At 46.6% G+C, this 24063-nt stretch overlaps 2 protein-coding genes across 5 annotated transcripts in view; one reads left to right on the forward strand and one right to left on the reverse strand.

The window, feature by feature from the left end:
* The first annotated feature begins 3725 nt into the window (after nucleotides 1–3725).
* On the forward strand, nucleotides 3726–19225 carry STK38 (serine/threonine kinase 38). Its single transcript, XM_066335988.1, has 14 exons — nucleotides 3726–3921; nucleotides 5651–5783; nucleotides 8268–8319; nucleotides 8464–8586; nucleotides 9090–9173; nucleotides 10049–10172; nucleotides 10569–10723; nucleotides 12300–12402; nucleotides 12939–13000; nucleotides 13537–13654; nucleotides 14010–14133; nucleotides 14811–14906; nucleotides 15154–15248; nucleotides 16063–19225. The coding sequence occupies exons 2-14, from the start codon at nucleotides 5653–5655 to the stop codon at nucleotides 16191–16193; spliced, it is 1398 nt and encodes a 465-aa protein (XP_066192085.1). The 5' UTR covers nucleotides 3726–3921; nucleotides 5651–5652; the 3' UTR covers nucleotides 16194–19225.
* An 814-nt stretch (nucleotides 19226–20039) lies between these two features.
* Nucleotides 20040–24063, reverse strand: part of KCTD20 (potassium channel tetramerization domain containing 20) — a 30404-nt gene continuing 26380 nt past the window's right edge. For all 4 annotated transcript variants that reach the window (XM_066335990.1, XM_066335991.1, XM_066335989.1 and 1 more), the window contains one exon: nucleotides 20040–23195. In XM_066335990.1, coding sequence (XP_066192087.1) covers nucleotides 22903–23195 — 293 coding nt within the window. In that variant the 3' untranslated portion in view covers nucleotides 20040–22902. The remainder of the gene's footprint in view (nucleotides 23196–24063) is intronic.

Genomic DNA, 24063 nt, shown 5'->3' on the forward strand with positions numbered 1-24063 from the left:
TTTAGCACAGCATGGAGCTCCACTCTCACCCCTGCTTAAAGGCTGAAATTCATTTTGTCAGGTGAAAGCAAGAACAAAGGGAAAGATTTCTGATCACACAGCAGCTTCTGGTCCTGTGGAGCTGATTTAAAGAAGAGAGAAAATATTCCTGCCCCAGAGATCTCTGCAGACAGTTACATTTTTGGCAATTTTTTTTTTCTTTTTTTTTTTTTTTGCCTGTTTTGCAATGTGCTAAGACCTTGAAAAGTAAGCAATGTTACCTTTTTACTTCATTGCTATCATCAGAAAACTGCTCACTTTTGATTTCATGGGCTGTGTTCTGCATTGCTCTTGGTTACTCCAGGCATGGCAGAAGAAAAATTCCATGTATTTGATACAGCATCATTTTATCTCAGCCTCTCTGCAGTATAAAATTAGACCAATTGCATTTTTAGATGTGTAACATGGACCATTTCAGTTGTCACTTTGAAATACAGTGTAGCAAATCACATAAGGATGTTCAACAGAAGCCATGGAGATGGCACAGGCTGAAATTCCATATTTAGGTTCCCATTCAGATCCAAATCTGCAGTGGGAGCCTATAGCTGTGGTTAGATCTTATCTGAGCAGCCTGGAATTCTGAAACATTTGCATTTGAGATTTAGCCTGCCCTGCTCAGTCAAGAGTTGACTCAAAAATTCTGGTGTATCTGAAGAAAAAAGGAGTTTGGTTTTATTTCACAGGCATCAGTGATTTCAGGTAAATTACTCCCCAGTTACAACTCTGGAAGGAAAGAAACAAATCCAAGAGTGTCGTAACACTGAGGTGGTGGAAAGGGAGCTTTATTCTGCTATTGAAACTTTTGAAAAGAATCTAAATTTGAGAAAGACCAAATTGTCAATCTCCTCAGTTTACCCTTCTTTAAAAAGAGGAGATTCAAGGTACACCTCTGGGAATAGCACAGCATTTCAGCTTCCCATCTGCAGGATTCTTTAGACTTCCTGACAGGCTGCTGGAGCCTGAGGCCTTCCAGTGCTCCTTCCTCAGTGCAGAGAAGAACCTGGGATCTGTGGATGCAAATCAGCATCTCCCATCCTGACCCCGTGTTCCTTCCCTTGCAGCAGCAGGGCAGTGACCAGCTCACAAAGGACAAAGGAAGGGTGGTCCAAGGGCTGAAGTCCCTGGTGTGGCTGCCCCACGCCCTGGGGGCCGTGCACAGCCCAGCAGCAGGGATACCCCAGCCCCAAATCCCGGGTGGGATGTGCAAAACAGCCAAAATCCCTCAGATTTCAACAGCGACGAGGCTTCAAGCCTGATGAAGCAGCTGCTGGAACCGATGGAAGCTCAGGCTTCCTCCTGCTGAAGCAGCTGGATGAGAGGATCCCAAAAGGTAACTGGAACCCACAGCACCTTTTTGATCCCCTTGGACTATTCTCAGCAGTGTCAGCCCTGCCGTCTGTCCCTTGCTTAATAGCTCCAGAGCAAAGGTGAACAGCAAAATGAAAACCCTAAACTGCCCTCAGTCCTGCAGGTGTTCAGAGAGCCTCACACAGAGCATGTCCTCTCCCATCTGGGCACTGGGACTGTGGGATGGGTCCCCTCTCTTCCCTCCCTGTGTGTCTTGGATGTCTTAAGGGATGTTGCCTCGAGTTTGCCTGCTTTTTACTGTTTGCATTTGTTCTCACGCAGCTTCAAGTCAACTATGTATATTTTAAAAATTGTTTACACATTTCTCCCCTGGGAGGAGAAAGAGGATTGATGGTGATGTTCACCAACGAGGTCGAAGAGGTGGCTACCTGTGTAGCCAACCTTTGGCCTGCTGGTAAAAGGTATTTAAGATGGAGTCAGAAAATAAAGTAGAGAGTTTTCCTGCTTGATCTCCTGCTGCCTGCTTCGTCCTTTCGTGTCCCTAACAGTGACACAGGGATGCCGCAGGCAGCTCCTGGAGCTCACAGTAGCAGGAAGTTTGGGTCATTAATCTGCACATTCACAAGCTCATTCACAGCCTAATGTTTTGACTCTCGAAGAACTTTACCTCTGAATACAGGTTCTCTTCCATTCGCACCTGCCTGCAGTAGTTCCACACTCTGCTCTAGTTATCACTTTTCTCATACTGTAGTTACAAAGGGTTTTTCCTGCTCCTTCAGCATGCAGACTGTTTTAAGCATCTCGGACTCTCAGGTTTTCCTTTGTTTTCCCAGGTAGAAGCTGGGAAAACATGTGATCCCCATTCAGCCAAAGCCCCAGACATCCACCTTGTTCTGCTGGTGGAAGAGGTGAGCATGAGCTTTCAGGGTTCATCTTTGAGCCTTTTGTTCCAGACTTGCTTTTCTTTCCTCGGGTGAAATCCTCTCCAAGAGCTCCCACAGCAGCAGGAAAACAGATTGATGAGGCTACCTGTGTTTCCTGAGAGGGACCGCTGGATTTTGCTGTTCACCTTTGATAACAAACTGACCATCTCTGTCTAAGCAAAGCAAGGTCCAGTTTAACTGTAAAGTCAGTCTTTCAGAAATGAAATCTGTCATGTGTGTTAAAAATATATCAGCATTTCCATCGTGTAGGGACTCTATACACTGTTCTAAATCTGGAAATGCCTCTGTTGCTGATAGAGTTCAACTGTGTTGACTGCAGTCCTCAGTGATTAAATATCAATAATAAAACACCTTTTCACCCTCTTAATTGCACTTTTTTTGGCAGAAATGTAAATAAAATGAAGCAAAAAGGCGTTTTCCCAATGTCTCCACACATCTGGGGTGAGTATGGGATCATATTTCTTTCGTTATGTCATCCCTCACAGCTCCCTATGAGATTCCCAGGGCCAGTCAAACCATTATTGAAGCCAATGGTTTCAGATATTCCCAATGAGCCAGAAAGAGTGAGATTAAAACGGGTTTTAGAGCCCAAACTGTACAATGAGTCTGCTGAGCTGGGATGTGGGAGCTCTTCCTCATCAGGAGTCTGAGGATGGAGCCCCGAAGACTTGATGTGCCAGCTCAGAGCTCTGGGAAATGATCCTGTCCTACCCAGCGCACAGTGGATCAGCCTCTCTGCCCTTGTAGATGCAGTTTCCTCTGGGGCTCAGGGGCTGTTTCCTTGATCCCTGGGAGGCAGAGGTGACTGTTGGCGGCTCGGTGGCCTCTGGGCACGCCTTGCTCCTGTGAGCATTGGGTGATAACTTCTATGGGGATGGAAGAAACCAACCTCCTCAGGCCGTGTGCTGGGAGGCTGCAGGTCACAGCACCACTGTGGGAAGGCGGTAAGCTGTGAAGGCAGCCAGGCCGGGAGGAGTTACCCCAGCACCATCCTAGAAGCACCGCAGAGCTCGCAGCGCCGCTGCCTCTGCCCGGACCGGGGGGAGCAAGGGCTGGTGTGGATGCGCACCCGGCGCCCGTACAGCTGTGTGCCAAGCAGCCCTCCAGCCGTGCCCGCGCTGTCCCGTCCATGCGGTGCCCAGAGCTGCCCAGCAGTGCCCAGCGGTGGCCACAGCTGCCCGGCGGTGCCCGGCGCGGTTCCCGGCGGTGCCCGGCAGTTCCCGGGGGTTCCCGGCGCGGTTCCCGGCGCGGTTCCCGGCGCGGTTCCCGGCGCGGTTCCCGGCGCGGTGCCCGGCTGTTCCCGGCGCGGTTCCCGGCAGTTCCCGGGGGTTCCCGGCGCGGTGCCCGGCGCGGTTCCCGGCGGTGCCCGGCGGTTCCCGGCGCAGGCGCTGCCGGCGGGGGCGGGCGGGCGCGGGGCTCCTCCCGGGCGGGGCGGGCCGGCCGCGGGGCGCCTGCGCTGCCGTAGCGGTCCGTGGGCCGCCCGTCCCGGCCGGGTCCGTGTCGGTGCCGGGGGCGGAGGCAGCGGCGCGGGGGCTCCGCCGGTCCCGAGCCCCCCAGCCGGCTCTCGGCAGCCGCCTCGCCGGGACCCCGCCTCGCCTGCGGCTCCTGCCGCCCCTCCCGGGGGCTCCGGGTAAGCCGCTCCCGCCTCGTTCCCGTGGGCGCCCTCCGCATCCCTTCCCCGCCCTCCTCTTTCCCTCCGTCCCCGCGGGCCCTTTGCTGCCCCGGGCTGCGGTGGGGCTGCGGGCGGCCGGGCTCCGGGGCCCGGGGGCGGTGGGGATCCCCGGCTCCTCCTCTGCTGCTGCCTCGGGCCCCCTTTGTCCGCTCCCGGGCCCCTCCGCCGCGGGGCCGCCACCCCGGTGCCACGCCGCTGTCACCTCCCCGCTCGAGCCTCGGTGCGGGGAGCTCCAGCCCCGCTCCGTCCCGCGGCCCCCGGGGATGGGTGGGCTCGGAGCGTCCATCCCCGGGGAACGGCCCCCCAGCACCCACAGGTGGTTTGGCACCGATACTTTCTCGTTTCCTTTTTTTTTTTTCCCCCACCCCATTCTGTCAGATAATTTTCCTGGTTTGTTCTTTAGGAAGTGAAAACCGCCCATGGCTTTTACACGTCCCGTTCACCACCTCAGGCTGCGAGCCCCCATCTCTGGGTGTCCAACCCCTCATTTGTGGGAGTGTAACCACTCACCTCCGGGGTGTAACCCCATAGCCAGGGAGTGTGACCCCCTCACTCGTTGGGTGTCACTCCGAGCTGCTCTTCCATAAAGCTGTGAACCCACCTCAATAAAGACATAATTCCATCTCGGGATCCTCAGCAGCTCCTGTCCCCCGAGGAAGCTGTGAAGGCAGCACACACGGAGCTGCTGTCTGGGAAGGAGGTGCTTTGCAGGGCCCCGTGGTGATGCCTCGTAAAGATCTGCAAAAAGTGAACAGAAAGAGTCATTTGAGTGTGTTGGTAGTGCCCGGGGTTGTGAAAATGGGAACTGTCTCACCTACTTTGTCTGCAATTTCTAGTAATAGTTGCAAAACTCTGTTACCTTACTGTGAGTTACGTGGTGCCCAGGAGGACCAGGGTAAAGTGTAGTTGTACATTTGAAATCTGTGGGGTTTTTTATGCATATCAGGAATAGGAGCTGGGGTGGCAAATACACTGAAACTGCTACTGATTGGGGGAGCTACGCTCCAATATTTATTTACTGTATTCTCAGAAACAGAAAGGATATTACTTTATGTATATCTATCTTAGAAATAAATATGTCACATACTTAGGCTAGGGTTTGGATTCTATGTTTTAACCTACAGCTTGCTCAAAGGCAGTGATCCTCTGGATTTGGCCAAATTTCTGTGAGAAAACATCTAGTGAAAGTGCTTAAGGGCAACTAAATGCCCTCTTTGCTCATTCCTCAGTTGGTCTCTTATTGGGATGACTTTCAGGATTTAGATAAATTTCAGAGCAGAAGAGCCAGTAGGCAACTGGTAGAATTATTTCTGCAGGGGTTATGGGAAGAATAACTTCTGTATTAGATGCTTCAGTGTGATATTCCTGAATTTTCAACATCCATTAAAGATAAAATGTGGTGGGAGCAATAAACATCTTTGCAGTACTGGCTGAAATTGTGGTTTTTGAGGCACAAAGTTTCTTAAGTTTCCTTCCCTCTAATTTCAGATCAAAAATGTTCAAAACAGGAAGTTTGACTTGTACCTTTTATTTTGTAAGACTTTTCCCTGCTTAGCTTAGAGCGATGATATTTGTTGTTAAAATCTGAATTCTGCGATTAAGCATCACTTAATGGGTTTGGGCACGTGCTTGAGGATTATTTGTCATTTATAATGTTTGCTGTTCCTCCCTTCTCCTTTGCTACCAGCCATGGCCATGACAGGCCCGACGCCGTGTTCATCCATGAGTAACCACACCAAGGAGAGAGTCACGATGACAAAGGTGACGTTGGAAAACTTCTACAGCAACCTCATTGCCCAGCACGAGGAGCGAGAGATGAGGTAAAAATCCTTCTTGTTTCCCTTCCATGCTGGAGAAGAGCCAGAATTTATATTGAATGAATTTCGTTTTCTTGAGCCAAAGCAGAAATAATAAAATCACTGCTTTGTGTTAGAAAGGACCTTAAAGCTCATTGAGTTCCATCCTCTGGCCTGGGCAGGGACACCTTCCACTATCCCAGGCTCCTAACCCCATCCAGCCTGACCTTGGGCACTTCCAGGGGTCTGGGGCAGCCACAGCTTCTCTGGGCACCTTGTGCCAGGGCCTCCCCACCCTCACAGGGAAGAATTCCTGCCCAATATCCCATCTAACCCTGCCCTCTGGCAGTGAGAAGCCATTCCCTGTGTCCTGTCCCTCCATCCCTTGTCCCCAGTCCCTCTCCTGGAGCCCCTTTAGGCCCTGGCAGGGCTCTGAGCTCTCCCTGGAGCCTTCTCCTCTCCAGGCTGAACACCCCCAGCTCTCCCAGCCTGACTCCAGCAGAGCTGCTCCATCCCTCTGATCATCCTGGTGCCTCCTCTGGCCTGGCTGCAGCAGCTCCAGGTCCCTCCTGTGCTGGTCCCAGGGCTGGGGCAGCTCTGCAGGTGGGGTCTCACCTGAGCAGGGCAGAATCCCCCCTGCCCTGCTGCCCACCCTGGGCTCAGTGGGGTCTGGACTGGGGCATGTTCTGCTGGGCCTCAGCAGCACCCCCAGTTCCTTCTCCCAAGGCTGCTCCCAATCCTTTCTCTGTATTTGTGCTGGGATTGCCCCGAGCCATGGGCAGGACTCAGAGGAGACAATGCAAGGAGCCAGGGAGGGGGTTTTGTGAGCAGTCACTCAGTGCTCCTGTCACTGACCTCAACCTGGGGCACCTCTTTAACTTCCCCTGTCCGGTATAACAAAGGCCTGGACTGAGCTGTGGGACTTTCCTTTGGCTGGAACCCTCTAATTTGCTGAATATCCTCAAGTTGCAGCATAAGAAGTCCCCTCAAGGGACTCCTGCTGTTCTCCCAGCTTGCCATGGAGTTTATAACCAGAATTTGGAAAATGGTTCAGTGTTGGTTTGGTTCTGCTGCCAAAGCTCTGAGCAGCTTCCCAATGCCTCTTCACTATAAGATTTACAGAAACGAGGAAGCAATTTAAAAATAAATATTAATGTGCAAAGATACTTTTTTCAAAGCTTCAAATGAGTAAAGAGAGACTGAGGTCCAGTTCAGGCAGAAAATATCACTGATTTATTTAATTTCTTTCTCGTCACACAGCTCTTGCCTTTAAAATTTATTTACTTATTATGAGCACTGTTCTGTACTCCCAAAATCTCAATTTTTTTTTTCTATTTAGGATCAAGACCTTGTCTGAACAAACAGACTGGACTTTATAACTTACATGTTTTTGTAACAACAGATGTCTGTGGGTGTGTAATTTGGAGTTTAAATAGTGTTAACACTGTACCCTGAAGTGCAGATTGACCCTATTAGGGATATTTGGGGGAATTTCAGCATGGCTTTGGCACCACTCAGTCCTGCTGAGCCATTGAATTCTGTGCATTGCACAGCTTTTGCTACTGGAGTTGCTGGTTTCAGTGTGGATTGGGATGACTGGGCAGGACTGGAACTTGAAAGGGCATTTTCATTATGACTGATTCTGAAGTGATAACCCCAAATATTATCATGTCGCAGCAGCCGTGGAGAGCCCCAGGAGACAGGAAGAGGATCTTGCAAAGAATGACTTGCAGAAAGAGAAAGTATTTTTTTAGTACATTTGTAATGTCCCAAACCACCAGTCCCAGTTCAGCCAGCTGTTAATAGGACTGGCACTGGGAAAAAGTTCCCAGAGGATAATCATTATAAGTGTCCCTTCAAGTCATTCCCCTTCTAAAATCTTGCTTCCTCCTTTTTTTTCTCCCAAAGAATCATTTTGTACTAAGGCTGTAAATATTTCTGATTCTTTAAGGGGGAGAATGTGTACAGACAAGTTTCCTCTTCCCAAATATTTTGAGTTTCTCAGGGATTAGGAAATCTGAAATAACTTTTCTCATCTCACATGTGAATAGTTTGAGATGCAGAGAAAATTTTAATGTGTTTGAATACCACTTCTCCCTGGAATAAGTGAAATTTTGGTGTTTAAATGCTTCTTATGGCTCTGGCCTGAAGTGACTTTGCCCAGCTGTCAGAGAGGGACAAGAAGAGAACCTAGATCTGTATTTGTGTACAGCAAAAATGTACACTTGAATAACTTGTGAAACTCAAGGCAGGTTTCGTTTATTAAAACCAGAGAGGACAAGGTTGGAATTATAAAACTGGATAGTAGATTCTTCAAAATTAATTTCCTGTCTGAGTCTCTCCTGTCCATCTTTCCATTGGTAACTTGCTGGCACAGACCAGAGGTTATGGACATGGGTACCTTGTTAAGAACCAATGTTAATGATTCAACCTGGGCTTTTTTCTAATTTGATTACAAAGCAAGGTTAATGATTCAACCTTTATTTTTCTAATTTGTCCCTGCTCTAGACAAAAGAAACTAGAACAAATGATGGAAGAAGAAGGCCTAAAAGATGAAGAGGTAATGAATATGGAAAAACTATCTTAATGGTTAAATACAAGAAATTTTCTTTTCTAAATGGAGATCTGGGATCTTTCCTTGGAATTGCTGTGGTCCCTGTGGAACCCACCTGCAGAACTCTCACTGGGGTCTCTTAAACTCTAGAAAAGAATCAGGAGGTCAGCCCATGCACAAAAGGAGACGGAGTTCCTTCGCCTGAAGAGAACCAGGCTTGGACTGGAGGACTTTGAGTCTCTAAAAGTAATAGGCAGAGGAGCATTTGGAGAGGTGAGTCCAGAAAAAAATGACTCCATGTGTTTTTAACTGGCTCTGTGTTTGTTAGAGACTTGCTCATTTATACAAGCAAAAGGTAAGTGTGACAACCACAGATTTGCTTTAGCTGAACAGTCAGGTGCAGCTGGTTTTTTACCTAATAAATGCTCAAGACATCCTGTGCTTAAAGGAAACAGAGTGATGTTGAAAAGGACCAGCTGAGTACAGGTTTGAAGTGGGTTTTAAAGATGAACTTCTGGGGCTGGACTTAGAGAGAGGTGGAGGGCCTTGCCAAGTCTCTTCTGGTGGCCTTCAGAGAAGGGGCTTTGGACCAGCTGCTTTAGGTGTGAATCTCTCAGTGTCCTCTCTGTTAAAATAACAGCTCCTAGTATTAACCGGACTTTCCTGTGCTCTATGTGATGCTTCTCATGTTTAATAACCTGAGACAATTTCATGAAATGGAAGGCAACTTTGTCAAGAGCTGTGCTGGGTTTGATCCAGGCTTTGTGTGTCCCCAGGTGCGGCTGGTCCAGAAGAAGGACACGGGGCACGTTTATGCCATGAAAATCCTACGCAAGGCTGATATGCTGGAGAAGGAGCAGGTGAGGAACACCCTGAGCAGGAATTGTACCATGGATCACTCTGGGAGATCACTGTGGTGTGGGCAGAGGAGGAATAAGCATCTGTGCTTTAGTTTAGAAGCTAAAAATTCTGGGTATTTTATACTGGGCTTTTCTTATAGAGGAAATAAGTCTGAAAAATCTCTGAAATCACAAGGACTTCTTTTCTAGTTGGCTCTTTCAACACAGAGTCCTGTGCAAATCATTCAGTGCACACTTCAAGGCCAGTGTTTTACTACATTTCTGACCTACAGGATCAGATATAAACATAAGAGATACAACTGCTGGAATTTAGACTCAGAGACAAAAAGGAGCAGCATATAACATTTTTAAGGCTTTATTTTGTTAGTACTTCTGGATATGTAATGATGTGTGACAGTCATGTGTTCAGCACTGGGATGAAGCTCTTGTGTTTTCAAAAAGAGATCTAATGATTAGATATATTTGTAAAGAATTGAGATTTTTGTATATAGGATTTATATAATATACACATTTTAGTATTTATACACATATATATGTATATATAAAAATATATACATTATACGTATATACACAATATATATTATATATAGTACATGTACACAATATATACGAATGTATAAATATTGTGTATTTAATATAATTTATTTATTGTATATATAAATATAATTTTTATATACTAGGTGTATATATATATTAGGTATAAAATATATGTATATAATCAACCACATGTTGAAGTTCTGATAGTGTTTCCACCTTTGTGCAGAAAAATTTGACTTTTGTCTTCACAATATTTGATGTTGTTCAGGATAATAATTGAAGTGCCTGTGAAATAAATGCATTTACTGAAACTGACCCAGTGCCCTGTGTGTGTCCAGGTTGGCCACATCCGTGCAGAGCGGGACATCCTGGTGGAGGCAGACAGCTTGTGGGTTGTGAAGATGTTCTATAGTTTCCAGGACAAGCTAAACCTCTACCTGATCATGGAGTTCCTGCCTGGAGGTAACTCTCTGGAATGCAAGGGCTGCTCACTTTTTGTTTGGGAATTGCTGATTTCTCCATTACAAATGCAGTCTGGGACTAGAGTGCACGTGGGTACCCTGCAGTGCTGTTTGTACTGTACATCTGGGAGGGAACCAGATTTCTGCTTTTTAGGGTACTGAGGTGTTTGGCAGGCTTGAGGTTTCCTGTTTGTGTATTCAAGCTGCAGGTATTTAAACTTTATTCTTCTAGTTCCTATCTTTGCTATGCCCTGGCTGTCTATAGAGCCCCAGCATATCCACGTTTGGCAACCTCTAACCTGCTGGTTTTAGCTGAATGCAGCAGAAATTTATTCTATAAATATCTTCAAACTTCGTGAGAGTGGAGCCTGTGTGTTCACCTCTGAGGGCTTTTCAGGTGACATGATGACACTGTTGATGAAGAAGGACACTCTGACAGAAGAGGAGACACAGTTCTATATTGCTGAGACCGTGCTTGCCATTGACTCCATCCATCAGCTGGGATTCATCCATCGGGACATAAAACCAGACAACCTCCTCCTGGATAGCAAGGTATGGGCTGGCCACTGGCTGGGGAGGAGCAGAGAGGCCTTGTGATTGTTCATACTGACCTGAAGGGGTGTTGACAGTTGTGGAAGAAGATGGTGCTTCTGTATTTAGCCCTGTTCTTTCCTTCTGAGGGCGTATCTGCCAAATTGCCAGGGGAAAATCCCCAAAAGCGAGGAAAGACCCCAGCTCCACTCAGACCTTGAGCTCTTCTGACAGCTGTTTAAACTATTTTGGGCTATTTCAGATGCAGTTTAAAGCACATGGTTTCAGTTCCCTCTTAGGCAAAGCTGTTTCCCTTTCCTCTCACATCTGTTACACTCCCACTTGCCAGCTCTGGTCGTACCAAATGTGAAGGACAGGGGCTGTGTCCAGTAGCCAGGCTGAGAGTGGAGAATCTCCCTCAGGATCAGGGTGTACTCCTGAGGGCTGCCCAGGCTACCTGCTTATTGCAGGCACTTTGCAGAAAGCCTGGTTGTTTCAGTGTCCTCCTATTGCTCGCTCCAAGTTTGCCTAAAATCAAGATTTCTTGGAAAGAGTTTGCCAGCAGTAAATAATGACTTTCCCATCGCTGTGGAATGCACTGTTGGAATTACTGCAGAATCCCAGAATGGTTTGGGTTGGAAGGAACCTTGACACTCATCCTGTTCCACCCCCTGCTTCTGTCCCATTGTTACTCCAAGCCCTGTCCAGCCTGGCCTTGAACACTTCCAGGGATGGGGCAGCCACAGCTTCTCCAAATAGTCTGTCCAATTCAGAATGTTTACATCTAGACATGAACACATTAGGATTTTAAAAAGGAAGTATATTATATATATACACTTCTAAAAATTGCACATAGTCAGTGTGGTCACGTTATGCACCAGGACAGATTCAGTCATTGAACTGAAGGTGGTTTTTTCTCTTGGGGTCAATACACAACCCAGGGACTGCAGCTGCCTCTCTTTCCTTTCATGCTGAAGGGTTTGGGAACTTGCAGAGCAAAGGTTTCCTGAAGTAAATTGTCACTGGGCTTTCTCTGTGGGTAGCAATGGAAGTATTGATGGCTTCATTCCCTGTACACATCCAGTGCTAGGTTTAAACAAAGAAGGCAAAAGACTTTGAGGGGCTGGAGCATGTCCAGAGAAGGGAATGGAGCTGGGGAAGGGTCTGGAGCACCAGGAGCAGCTGAGAGACCTGAGGGGGCTCACCCTGGAGGAAAGGAGGCTCAGGGGGGATCTTCTTGCTCACCTTGACAGCAAGGTGCAGCCAGGTAGGGGTCAGGCTCTTCTGCCATGTCTCAGTTGAAAGAATGAGAGGAACTGGCCTTAAGTTGTGCTGGGGAGGTTCAGATTAGATACTACATTGGTTTTTTTTTCACTGCAGGAGTGGTCAGGCATTGGAATAAGTTCCCAGGGAGTTGGCAGAGTCACAGTCTCTGAAAGTATTCAAGAGACATCTGGATGTGGCACTTGGGGGACATCATTTAGAGGTGTTGATGCTGGTGTTGGGTTCTCTTCCAGCCTTGCTGATGCTGTGATTTACTGTGATAATGTCTTATATTGGGTTTGGAATTTTTTTTGTTGTTGTTGTTTATTTCTAGGGCCACGTGAAACTCTCAGATTTTGGTCTGTGTACTGGACTGAAGAAAGCCCACAGGACAGAATTTTACAGGAACTTGAATCACAGTCTTCCCAGTGACTTCAGTAAGTTCTTTAGCTCCAAAGGATATCTGGTTGGCTGCTCTTGGGTCCTGACACAACTCATTTCAGTGTGAGGGTGTGGCTGCAGTGGGGAGTCTAATAATCAACTGTACATCCTGAGGTGTATTTTCATTTTCTGTGAAATAAAAATAATTTCAGTTACTTTAAACCCATTTTGATTTCCAGAAGTTTGTCTCTGAAACAGACTCTGCTGTAGCCCTTTGCATGTGTAATAAAATGAGAACTCAGTGAGTTGGTAGCTGCTGGCTGCATCTCAAGTGTTGCTGAAATTAATAAACCAGCAGTCTCTGACATCCAGGATTATTCTCTGAGGAGTTACATCAACCCTGAAGGCATGGTTTGCTAAAAAAGGCTCGATTAGATGCTGCCCATATTTCAAAAGTTTGGAAGTTGCCGAGAGGTTTATATTTGGGGTATTGACACACATCTTAAATGAGATCTTTAGTGTAATGATTTGGGGGTAAAAAATATATTGGATGAGCAGCAGGATTCAGTGACAGCTATTGAATCTCCTTCAGCTTTCCAGAACATGAATTCCAAAAGGAAAGCAGAGACGTGGAAGAGGAATCGACGGCAGTTGGTGAGTAGGTTCCACCTGCTTGGAAATGTTCCTGCTGAGGTGGAACATGGATTTACATGGAAGTTTTTAATGTATCTGAGTTCTGGACAATCCTGACAGGAAAAGATTCAGGCAGTTTTTAAAAAGAAAAGGAATGACTTTAGTCTGTCCTTCATCCATCTGCTGAACAGCTGGTGACATATGTGCTAGAGATAGCACTGCCATAATTATTTACATGGAAATCTGAAGTCTCTCTGCCAAAACCATCAGTTCTTGCCACTTCCAGTCTCACAATGGAATGGGTCAGCAGCCCTAAGTGACCCATTCCAGGACAGTGATACCCTTCCCTGTTTTCCTGATGCTATTTTAAGACTCTTTCACATGACGATGTTGATTTTTGTCTCTACATATCTTGGAAGAAAGGCTTTAAACACCTTTGCTAAAGGATCTCAGAGACAATCTGGTGTCTTTCTCAAAATAACTGCTATTGTGTAAGTTCCCATGTCCATGTCAGGCAGTTTTCCCTACAGATGCATAACTGATGGTGTTTGTTCCAGGCTTTTTCTACGGTGGGAACTCCAGATTACATTGCTCCTGAGGTTTTCATGCAGACTGGATACAACAAGCTGTGTGACTGGTGGTCCCTGGGGGTCATCATGTATGAGATGTTGATTGGTAAGGAACAGGCAGGGCAGGTCTGTAGGTGGGAATGGTGGAGCAGGACAGCAGCTGTATTCATAGCTGTATTCAAACCAGAGTGGTTTGGGTTGGAAGGGACCTTAAAGCTCATCCAGTCCCATCCCTACCATGAGCAGGGACACCTTCCACTATCCCAGGTTGCTCCAAGCCCTGTCCAACTTCGTCTTGGACACTTCCAGGGCTGAGGTAGCCACAACTGCTCTGGGCAGTTTATTTCTGTGCTTGGGGTCAAGTTCTCAGAGCATCCACTCCTTGCCTGGTCTCTGAGGTGTGTTCTGACTTCAGGAATTAGTTCTGCTTGATCCAAGGTTGTATTTTTGTTTCTTTTCAGGTTATCCACCGTTCTGTTCCGAGACTCCTCAAGAGACGTATAAGAAAGTGATGAACTGGAAGGAGACGCTGACATTTCCTCCAGAGGTTCCAATCTCTGATAAAGCAAAGGATCTTATTTTAAGGTGCCAGCTCCATGGTTTGGTTAATACAGCACTAATTTTCTTGTCTTGTCTCTGTATTCTGTGCCCCTCATGGCTTGTTTTACATGGAAAAACCCTGATGCTACAGTTACATCAAATGCATCACTTTCGTCTCTCAGGCCATTTAGTGGTTCTCTGACTAAACTGTGCTAAAAAGGAACTCCCATGGAAGTGCTGCTACTCTGGCAAAATGTTTCTGCTCCTTATTTTGCCTGCAAGCTTCTCATGGAAGGACACAAGTTCAATCCTTTTGACAGAGCTGACTTGTTGCAACAGTAATGACTTTGCCTTTGTATGCACTGGAGCATACAAATGTATCCCAGTGCTGGCTGACTCATTTGTACTTCAGTATCTATTCTCAGGACAGAAGTATAAATGTTTGGCTTTTTAGGCCTTATATGTTCTCCTGCTCTACTCTGGTCCTGAAATAGAAAGGTCACGTTATCCTGTTGTGAAGGACTAGCACATCTTAACTGTGGCATTGGACACAACATTCCTGCACATAACTTTGTGTGTTGGTTTTCCAGTGGAAGTTCTTAGTCTGCTCCATTTATATGTTAACAAACTGCAGCAGTATCAGTTCAGAAAGCTGTTCCATTTCTGGATGGAATGCTTTCCTTTTCATTCTCCCTTCATTTTCATTCTTCCTTCCATCCCAGATTTTGCTGTGAATGGGAGCACAGAATTGGTGCATCTGGTGTGGAGGAAATAAAGAGTAACCCATTCTTTGAAGGGGTTGATTGGGAGCACATCAGGTAAGATGCTTTCCAGAAAAGCAACTGCTCTTCTCTAGGGACTGCTCAGGCCAGCCCTGGTCTGCAGCAGGGAGCAGCTGACTGGCATTTACCATATCCAGCTGTTGGGGAGAGCATTTTGCTCTATACCTGGAGCGTGTTGAGATTTAGGTACCTTCAGTCTTGATTATGTTAAGAAATGGAAGGTGGCTGAATGCTGCTTTGTATGCCTTTGAAATCTCAATGCTCCATCTGCTCTTCTTGGCAGAGAGAGACCTGCTGCGATTTCAATAGAAATTAAAAGCATTGATGATACCTCAAACTTTGATGAATTTCCAGAATCTGATATCCTTAAACCAACAGGTAAATGATGATTGTTTGATTCTCTGTGTAAACCTTCCTCTTCTGTAGAATATTCCTTCCTGTTAGTCAGATCTTACTACATGCAGATTTTTTCTGTCATGACCAAACAGGTTGGAAGCCTTGTGGTGCAGGGGGTGCACACTGGAATTTGGGCTCCAGGAGATGCAGGCTTATAAATGATGTGGGAGTTGCCTGAGAAAGGGCAGCTCTCAGAGCTTCCAGAAAGTTCAAATCTCAGCAGGGCCTGAGAGCCCAATGCTGCAAGTTCCCCTCGGTGCTGATTCCTGCTGGCACGTGGAGTAGGGGTAGGGAAAGGTGGAACTGAAGGGGATGTTTTGGTGTGAATCTTTGAAGGACCACAGCATAGTCACATATTTGCTCCATGAGTTTAAAAACAGAATCCCAGACTGGTTTGGGTTGGAAGAGACCTTAAAGCTCATCCCATTCCACCCCTGCCATGTGCAGGGACACCTTCCACTAGCCCAGGTTGCTCCAAGCCTGTCCAGCCAGGCCTGGAACACTTCCAGGGATTCGGGCATCCACCACCTCTCTGGGAAACCTGTGCCAGTATTTCACAGCTCACATTGTAAAAAAATGTCTTCTTTCTATGTGGTCTGAATCTACTCTCTTTTAGCTTAAAATGCTTGTGCCATGTCCTGTGTCCCAGCAGTTCTTTCCTGGGGTTGAAGCATGAAGCTGCATCCCGTGTTTAGGATATTTTGTACCTTTAGAAACATTCATCCAGTGAGTGTTTTGAATGAAAATAAACTCTGCAGTTCCAAAGGATAATTCTATTTCTTCTATGTCTTCCCAGTGGCAACAAGCAACCACCCAGAGACTGACTACAAGAACAAAGACTGGGTTTTTATCAATTACACCTACAAGCGTTTTGAGGGCCTCACGGCCCGAGGAGCAATTCCATCCTATATGAAAGGAGGGAAGTAACACAGCTTTACCTGGGACTTCTGAGCCGTGGAATTCTGTTGCTGTACTTTGGGTTTATACCCATAAAAGAACTTGTTCTTTTTTATGAAAGAAAACTTGAGGGCTATCAACTCTTGGAGAAGACTTCAGGACTCCGTTTTGTTACACACCTGGTTGTTACTAAGGATTTTTTTTTTCCTGCACCATTGAAAAATTCCACGTTTGTATCATCTCTGCTGCCAGCACCTTTTGCTGCTTCAGGAACAAGAGGTTTTTTTTTATATTCTTTGCCAGACTGTCCAGTCCATTGGGAGGTGAGAGCAAACTTTCCCTTTGGCATTGCAAAGCACGGGATTCTATAGGACTGCATCCAGTCCTGCATTAAGTGACAAACTCACTCTGCCAATTCTGCCAGCACTGTTTGCCCAGTGGCTGAGGACTCCAGGACAGAGGAAACAAAGCAATAATTGAAGCTTGAGACAGACAACTCTCCAGGAAACTGTCTAGGAGAAGGACACAACTCAGATTGCCTTAACCTTACTTTGTAGTTTTTATAATGCTCCTTGGAAGCCTCTTCAATGGCATTTCTCAGCTCTGTCACTGTGGCCTCCAGTTCTGGTGCACTTTACTTTTGGTACTAAGTGACCCTCAAGCCATTTAGTACTTTTTTTCTAAATTAAAAGATTTTGTAACACTTTTTCTTTCCTAAATAGAGGAGAAATGGGCCATTTCTTCAACTGAGTACTGAGTTTTTGGTTACTGCAGGTCAGGATGGATCCATAAACGATGCAGATAAACTACAGCTGGTCACATAAGTGGGTCTGGAATTAGAGCAGAGGGAGGGAAATGCCAGGAACCGGATCCTTGGTCGGCAAGTTGTGCACAGCTGGGCCAGCTGCTGCTGTTTCTTAGCTGTTTCTCTGAGCTCTGCTGCATCTTCAGTGGCTTAAAGGCCAAAACCCATCTTCTGTGGCCTTTTTGCTGGTGGTTTTGAGCAGGACAGGATCAGAATGTTGCTGATGGAGGCCTGCCTGGTGTTCCCTCACAGAGCTGCTCTTGCTGTGATGCTGTACCATCTGTACCTGGAGTGTTCCATGGGTGCTGCCTCATGGGGTCACTTTTCGGGCAGTGGACCCCACTGTGTCCACTTGTTGATTGTTGCCTACTCTAATTTATAAAAATGTCCATTCAGTTCTGATCAGGGTCTCTCCAGGAGAGCCCCATAGTGCCTTTCCCTGCCTCAGCCTGTCAGAACATGACAGCATTTTGGGAGGGAGGATTCTGCCTCAGCTGAGCTTTTCCTAGTTCCTTGTTCTAACCACAAGCTCCACTTTGTGCCCATTTGTAGTTAACTCTGCACTTCCAGTAGCAGGTGGCATTAACCCTCTGGCCTGCATGGTTCCAGTCTGGAATTTACTATCAGATATTAAAAATACAATTCAATGAGGTTTCTAAAAGTGTGTCTCAATTCGAATTGTCTTGGATTCCTGCAAACTTCTCTTGGTGCTGGACACTCAACTCCAGAGTACAGACAAGACAAAGGTCCAGTGATGTCTCACAGGAAAAAAAAAAAAAAGGCTTCCAGGTCTGTTTAGTCCTGACTTTCTTGATTAGAAAAATGAAACAAAATGGATTTGTAGTAGAACTTTTTTTATATAGGTGCTTTTAGGGGATGTTTACCTAGATGTCTCTTGTCTCGAGTGCCATCCGAAGGACTGGTGGGGGACTGCCAGCACTGTACAGAACTCGTCAGGGTCCTCCCCTCACCACCCCTGTGCTTTTTGGACATGTCCTACGAGTTTGTAACTTGCCATAAGCAGTTCAGACAGCAGTTGGATCCTACCAAGCTGAAGTGCAAAACCAGCCTTAATTACAAGTCCCAGGATCTCTGTAGTCTGAAGGGCTCCCTCAGATGAATAAGGGCTAACGGAAGGAATGACTTAGAGGATCAGGCTTTCATCAACTCGTCCCTAGATCACATTCTGCTCCCTTTGGACTTTGCATGAAGGACTGATACCACCTTCTCAAACTGTTCCATCCTTATCCTGAAGTTTCTTCTAGCCATTTGAAAATGTTGCCTTATAAACCATTGGAATTAATGTAAGACCATTTTTTTTTTCGATTCCTAACAGCTTAGTTACTGCCTTAAAATAAAAACAAAAATCAAAATCCTTTGAAACTGCTGTGGATTAGAAACAAATGATTTTGAGATAATAGCTTCATTCTTAGCCCTTTACTGAAAGGGACCAGCATTTTTATTTATAAATACCAAAGATGAAGAAGCTAAACAATTTTTAGTTGTGATAAGTTGCTGTAAAAAACCAACTCTCTAGTACTTTGTATTGTGCATTTTTAGTGCTGTGTTTGAAGTGGGACCCCTCATGTGTGGCACTGGAGTCCAAGGTGAAGTTTTCAAAGGCACGAGGAGCAGTTGGGTACCTCATTCCTGTTGTCTTCCAGCAAAAGTTGGATGGCTTTGAATCCAGTGCTGTTGGACACACCTTTGCAGTGGGAGGTTCTGTATCCCAGGTGCATTGTAAGCCTGCATCCTTTTCCTTTTTTACCAACATTAAAGAAAAAAAAAAGTGTCTCCTACAGTGTCTCCTTCCCAGGATCCACATTTCACTGCTAACAGCAAGGATTTTGTGTGCCTGTTACATCTCCCACAGTAGCCAAACATTTTTACATTTACATTTTTTTGTGTTTTGAAGTTGTTAGTATCTTTAACCTCTTTTCCTTTTTTTTCTTTGTTTGTTTGTTTGTTTTAATAAGATGTATTTGCTGGATTTGTAGAAGTAATTCCAATCTGAATTTCCAGTGGATCTGAATACCTTATTCTGCCAGTTCATTTCTGTATCATGCCTAGCACAAAGCTGCACTAAGTGTTTCTTATCACTGTGCCCTGACTCTGCCTTAACCTCTAAGTTGAAAAAGCGTTCTGTAAATATTTAAAAGCTGTTACAAAATTGCACTGTACAATTTGGCAGGTGTAGTCCACTTTTTATGGAGCGATCTCATTGTCATGTGTAAATAAAATCCTCTTAGTAAACACACTCTTGTTGGTACGTTGTGTTTACAAACAGGAATCAGGGAATCCTGGAATGGTTTGGGTTGGAAGGGATTTTAAGCTCATCTATTCCCACCCCCTGCCATGGGCAGGGACACCTCCCACTGTCCCAGGTTGCTCCAAGCCCCATCCAACCTGGCCTTGGGCACTGCCAGGGATCCAGGGGCAGCCCCAGCTGCTCTGGGCATCCTGTGCCAGCCCTGCCCACCCTCACAGGGAACAATTCCTTCCCAATCTCCCATCTAACTCTGCCCTCTGGCAGTGGGAAGCCATTGCCCTTGTCCAGGTCCTGATGAAGAGTCCTTGTCCACTTTCTTTGTAGCCCCTCCAGATAGTGGAAGGTGCTGTGAGGTCTTCATACAAATCCCACCTTGTTCAAACTCTTCCCAAACTTCATCTTGGAAGTACATCCAAGGCTGAAGATGGAAATTGAAATCAGATCTGCTCCAAAGCTGTTTTCTTCTGAAGACAAGTAGGTAGAAGTGAAGAGCACTTTTCACACCACTGACTAAAAATACTGGGGCTGGTCAGAGATGCTGCAGTTTGTGGGTCAAGGAGTGTCTGTGCTGCCTTTAGAACATCACTGCAACGAGGTGTAGGGATGAAGCGAACTTTAAGGTCCTCTCAGCCCTAATGGTGGGAACACTTCCCTGCCAAACCAGGCTCTGATACCAAACTACTCCTAAGACTTTGGAATCACAACCTGAACTTAATGAAGCAAGGAAAAGCCTTGTAGCTCTCTATGCCCTGCCTGTTCTTCTACTCCACATTTAAAACAATTTTTAAAGGAGCCAAACAAGTCACATATAATTTATACTTTAATACAGAAAAGAAACCATACATCTGGGGTTCATACACAGCACAGGAGCACTTCAGTACATCTAGAGTAAGACAAAAGTTGACCTTGTACTTGAAGTAGGTGACTGTGAGAGGAGGAAAAGCAAACACTTTTAAAATTTGATTCAGTGTTCCAATGGAACTCCCTCTACTAACAAAGTTTTAAATCCAAAATGAATGACTACTTGGGAAAGCCAATGAACTACAGTGGGTAAGTGGTAAAAACTGCATGGAAATCCTTATCCAGGAGCTGGATAATGCCCATCCCATGCTGAAGGTCCAGTTGATTGCACAGGGAACCACAAGCTCCTACAGGCACTGACAGTCTGTAACTCCCAAGAGGGTCTGGTGCAGTTTAATAAACTGCCTGAGGCTTCCAGAGGCTGAGCTGACCCTGGGCTCAGGGACACACAGGGTAGGATTTGGTTTGGCTGGATATGGTACTTCAGCTGTCAGATCCCAAAAGGTGCCACTGAGCTGCAATTCTCAGCACCTGCTGCCTTGACACAGTCCTGACAACAGCCACATTTCAGTCCTTAGAGCAGAATGTGTGCAACCTCCAATTCCAGCTCAGCTGGGCAATACCAACACGCACTGACTTAAACCTGACACTGCTGGGGAAGTAAATACACACTGGAAAACATAATCACAGAGCCTGGGGACAAGTTCCACCACTGCTGGGCTCTGAGGAACAGCTCAACACCAAGGCAAGGAGTGGGGCTGGTCTGGCCCCTGGTGGAGGTTCATGGTCCATGTCTCCTCCTTTCTCTGCCACATGAATAGCAATTCATCTGGAGCAACAATGGAGTGTCTGCACATCACCCCAGCTCTGTGCAGGCACCAAAGGACACTTCTCTCTACTGACCCAGTAACACAGAGGGAGGAGTTTTCAAAAGCAGTCAAGTGGAATTTGGGCATCTGAACACCTGGGACTCTTAGGAGGTCCTGAAATCTTCCCATAGGCACTTCTTTTTAGATGAGATCAATTTGCTGCACTTGGGAAACAAACTAAGAACAATAACACCGAGAGAATGGAACCTGTATCTATACTAATGGAAACTAAAATGTGCCTTGGCAGAGATTTGTTACTTGCAACCAAAAATTTCTGCTTGATCTTGTTATGTTACTTGCACTGAAAACCACAAACATTAACCAGCAACCAGCAGCAAACTTCATTGCTCAATCCACCATGCTCTTGGCAGTCAAGAGAAGAACACCACAAATTTGCTTGATGTTGCAGGCTTGCCAAAAAAGGATTAAACTTTCTAGGGCCAGGCTGATACCCACAGCTCAATTTTGCCAAGTCTGACCAGGTAACTCTACACCCATGCAATCCAGGTATCAACACCTTTGCCAGAGCAGCACTGACCTGCCCAGCTTTGTGAGGAGCTCTGTCCCTCTTTCTTCTTGGATGGTTTCAGCTGTTCTTTGCACAAGCACCACGTTTAAAATCTCTGGGTACAAACCTTTACAGAGCCATCAGAAGGGATGGCTTTATGAGGCACCCCTGTTGTGGGTGCCCTCAGCTCAGCTGGGGCAGTGCAGAACTCACTGTGTGCTCATCAGGGGTTAAGCCATTCCTACACAGAACTCCCACAGGGAATTCCCACATGTAACTCCCACAGGGAACTCAGAGCTGCAGGAGCAGGACCAGTGAGGCTCCAACCCACCTGAGCTAAACCAGCCTGGAGTGTGCCTGTTCTTAGAGACACAGCTTTGTTGGCCCTGAACCCAAATTCCCAGAGCCTTACACAGATCAGGATAATACACTCAGAGCAGCAAAGGAGAGTTGTTCCCAGATATGTGCATTTTTCTCTACTGTGTTGGTTTACTATTGGTATTTCTTACCTGCCTAACAGCAAAATGGTCCAGTCAGTTCCAAATTGGGAAGAAAGTAATTGGCTTTTTAAAGCTGCAGCAGCAGCTCCTTGGAGAGTCTACAGCAATTTTCACTGACTAAGGCTGATGAGACCAAGGATTTTACTCAGGTAGTAAACTGGGAGCTCCTCCACTGGCTTTGTCTTAGCAGGGGGATGGAGAAGACAAAGTCTTCAGCATGCACAGTCACCTCTAGAAAGCTTCTTACATCTATTTGGCTATTAACAGATTTATTTTATTGGTAAAAGAACAGCTACAGTCACTTTTGGGTGTTCCTTCAGCACGATCTACTCATTTTACTGAACATAAGAGAAAACATCCCTAAAAACAATGATTCCATCTCATGGAGAAATACAGATGGGGAATTCCTGTGAGCAGGCATATACTTCCTATGGAACTGGTTCCTCCTTCCCTAGGGCAGTAGTACACCATGCTGGATCCAAAGCCAGGTGGCAGTGCAAACAGATTCCTCCACGCTCAGGGTTTTGCTGTCACACTGTGCTACATTTCTGCTGGTTGATACAGAATATCATCTGTCCTGCTTTGATGTTCACTCCTCTGTAACTCACAAAAACAAAGCCGTGCCTAATGGTAAAGGACGGCTTTGTCTTGACAGGCCCAGAATTTCCTCTCTCATGTCAAACAAGACGTTTCTACACACTTGTGCTCTTCCTTCAGAAGTTTAGATAAAATATTCAGCACCCACAATCCAGAAGCCTTTGTAGTAGAAACAACAAGTCATTTCTTTTTGTCTGAGGAGACGTTGCTTTTGATTGCACAATTAAGACTATGGAGTGTGGCTCTTTATTAACATGCTTGAAATACGACAACGTAGTTAAGAGCATGAAGGAGGATAAAGCACCTTGCAGGAGTCTGTGTCCCATCACCTGGGATGAAACCACGGCGAGAGGTTCCCACTTCCAGCAGGATTCTCCCCCCTGAGCCACACTAATCCGGTAGATCGTTAACAACCATTTGGGAGAAGGGGGCGTTCAGCCTGTCCAGTTCATCCACTTGTGGGGGGTGATGCATTATCACCTCGTGGTCCTCTGAAACATCATCCCCCACGGTGACCAGGTTTGTCAGGGATTTGCTCCGAACGCACTGGAAATCAACGTGGCGGCTCTTGCCCTCCTCCTTCTCCCAGGACATCTGGATGAAGGGCCGCTGCACGTAGTTGTAGATCACCTCAGAGCGGCCACCCGGCCTCCTCTTCACCTTCTCCTTGCAGGTGGGATACCCTGGAAGCACAGACAGCTCCTCAGTTCCACTGCACCTCTCTGACTCACAAAGGGACAATGGGATCCCAGAACATCCAGGTAGCAGTGACTGTGGGGTCAGGGTGGGACACACACACAGAGCTCAGGAGATTCCACATTTGGCATTATTGGCTTGCAAAAGACTGCTCTCTTTTCCCCTGCAAAGGAGTCCTGGAAGACTGGACATCCTTCAAGAAGGAAAACAAAGCTCCAGGAGCAGGTCATCCCCATGTGCCAAAAGATGAGCCAGAGAGGATGAGAAGGAAGAAGTGGCAGATAAATCAGGACTCTGAGGATGTCATGAGGTTATGTGAGGAGAAAATGAGGAGTCAAGGCTGGACATGAGCCCAGGTGGACAACAAGGCCATGGGCACCTGGGCTGTACCAGCCATGGTCTGTCCAGCAGGCTCAGGGCAGTGATTGTCCCCCTGTGCTGGGTGCTGCTGTGTTCAGTTCTGGAACTGGGAAGGGTCAGGAGCACCAGGAGTGGCTGAGGGAGCTGGGAATGGGAGAAAGGGGCTCAGCCTGGAGAAAAGGAGGCTCAGGGGGGACCTTTTGGCTCTGCACAACTCCCTGACAGGACAGGATCAGGCTCTGCTCCCAGGGAACAAGGGACAGGACAAGAGGAAACAGCCTCAAGCTGTGCTGGAGGGGTTTAGATTGGATACTAGGGAAAATTTCTTCACCAGCAACTGTCCAGGGCAGTGGTAGAGTCACCATCCCTGCAGGGATTTAAAAGATGTTTGGATGTGGCACTTGGGGATGTGGTGGTCTTAGCAGTGTGGGTTAATGGTTGGACTCAATCATCTCAGCGGGTTTTTCTAACTTAAGTAACTCCATGATTCTCTGA

The sequence above is a fragment of the Sylvia atricapilla genome, chromosome 25, assembly GCF_009819655.1.
Source record: "Sylvia atricapilla isolate bSylAtr1 chromosome 25, bSylAtr1.pri, whole genome shotgun sequence".
NCBI lineage: Eukaryota > Metazoa > Chordata > Aves > Passeriformes > Sylviidae > Sylvia > Sylvia atricapilla.

What these genes read in the sequence shown, in the direction of transcription:
- STK38 (XM_066335988.1), top strand. Translation starts at nt 5,653, where the DNA reads ATGGCCATGACAGGCCCGACGCCGTGTTCATCCATGAGTAACCACACC. An exon ending in ATATGCTGGAGAAGGAGCAG is followed by an intron (nt 9,174 to 10,048) that starts GTGAGGAACACC and finishes GTGTGTGTCCAG; the next exon opens with GTTGGCCACATCCGTGCAGA. An exon ending in AGAGGAATCGACGGCAGTTG is followed by an intron (nt 13,001 to 13,536) that starts GTGAGTAGGTTC and finishes TGTTTGTTCCAG; the next exon opens with GCTTTTTCTACGGTGGGAAC.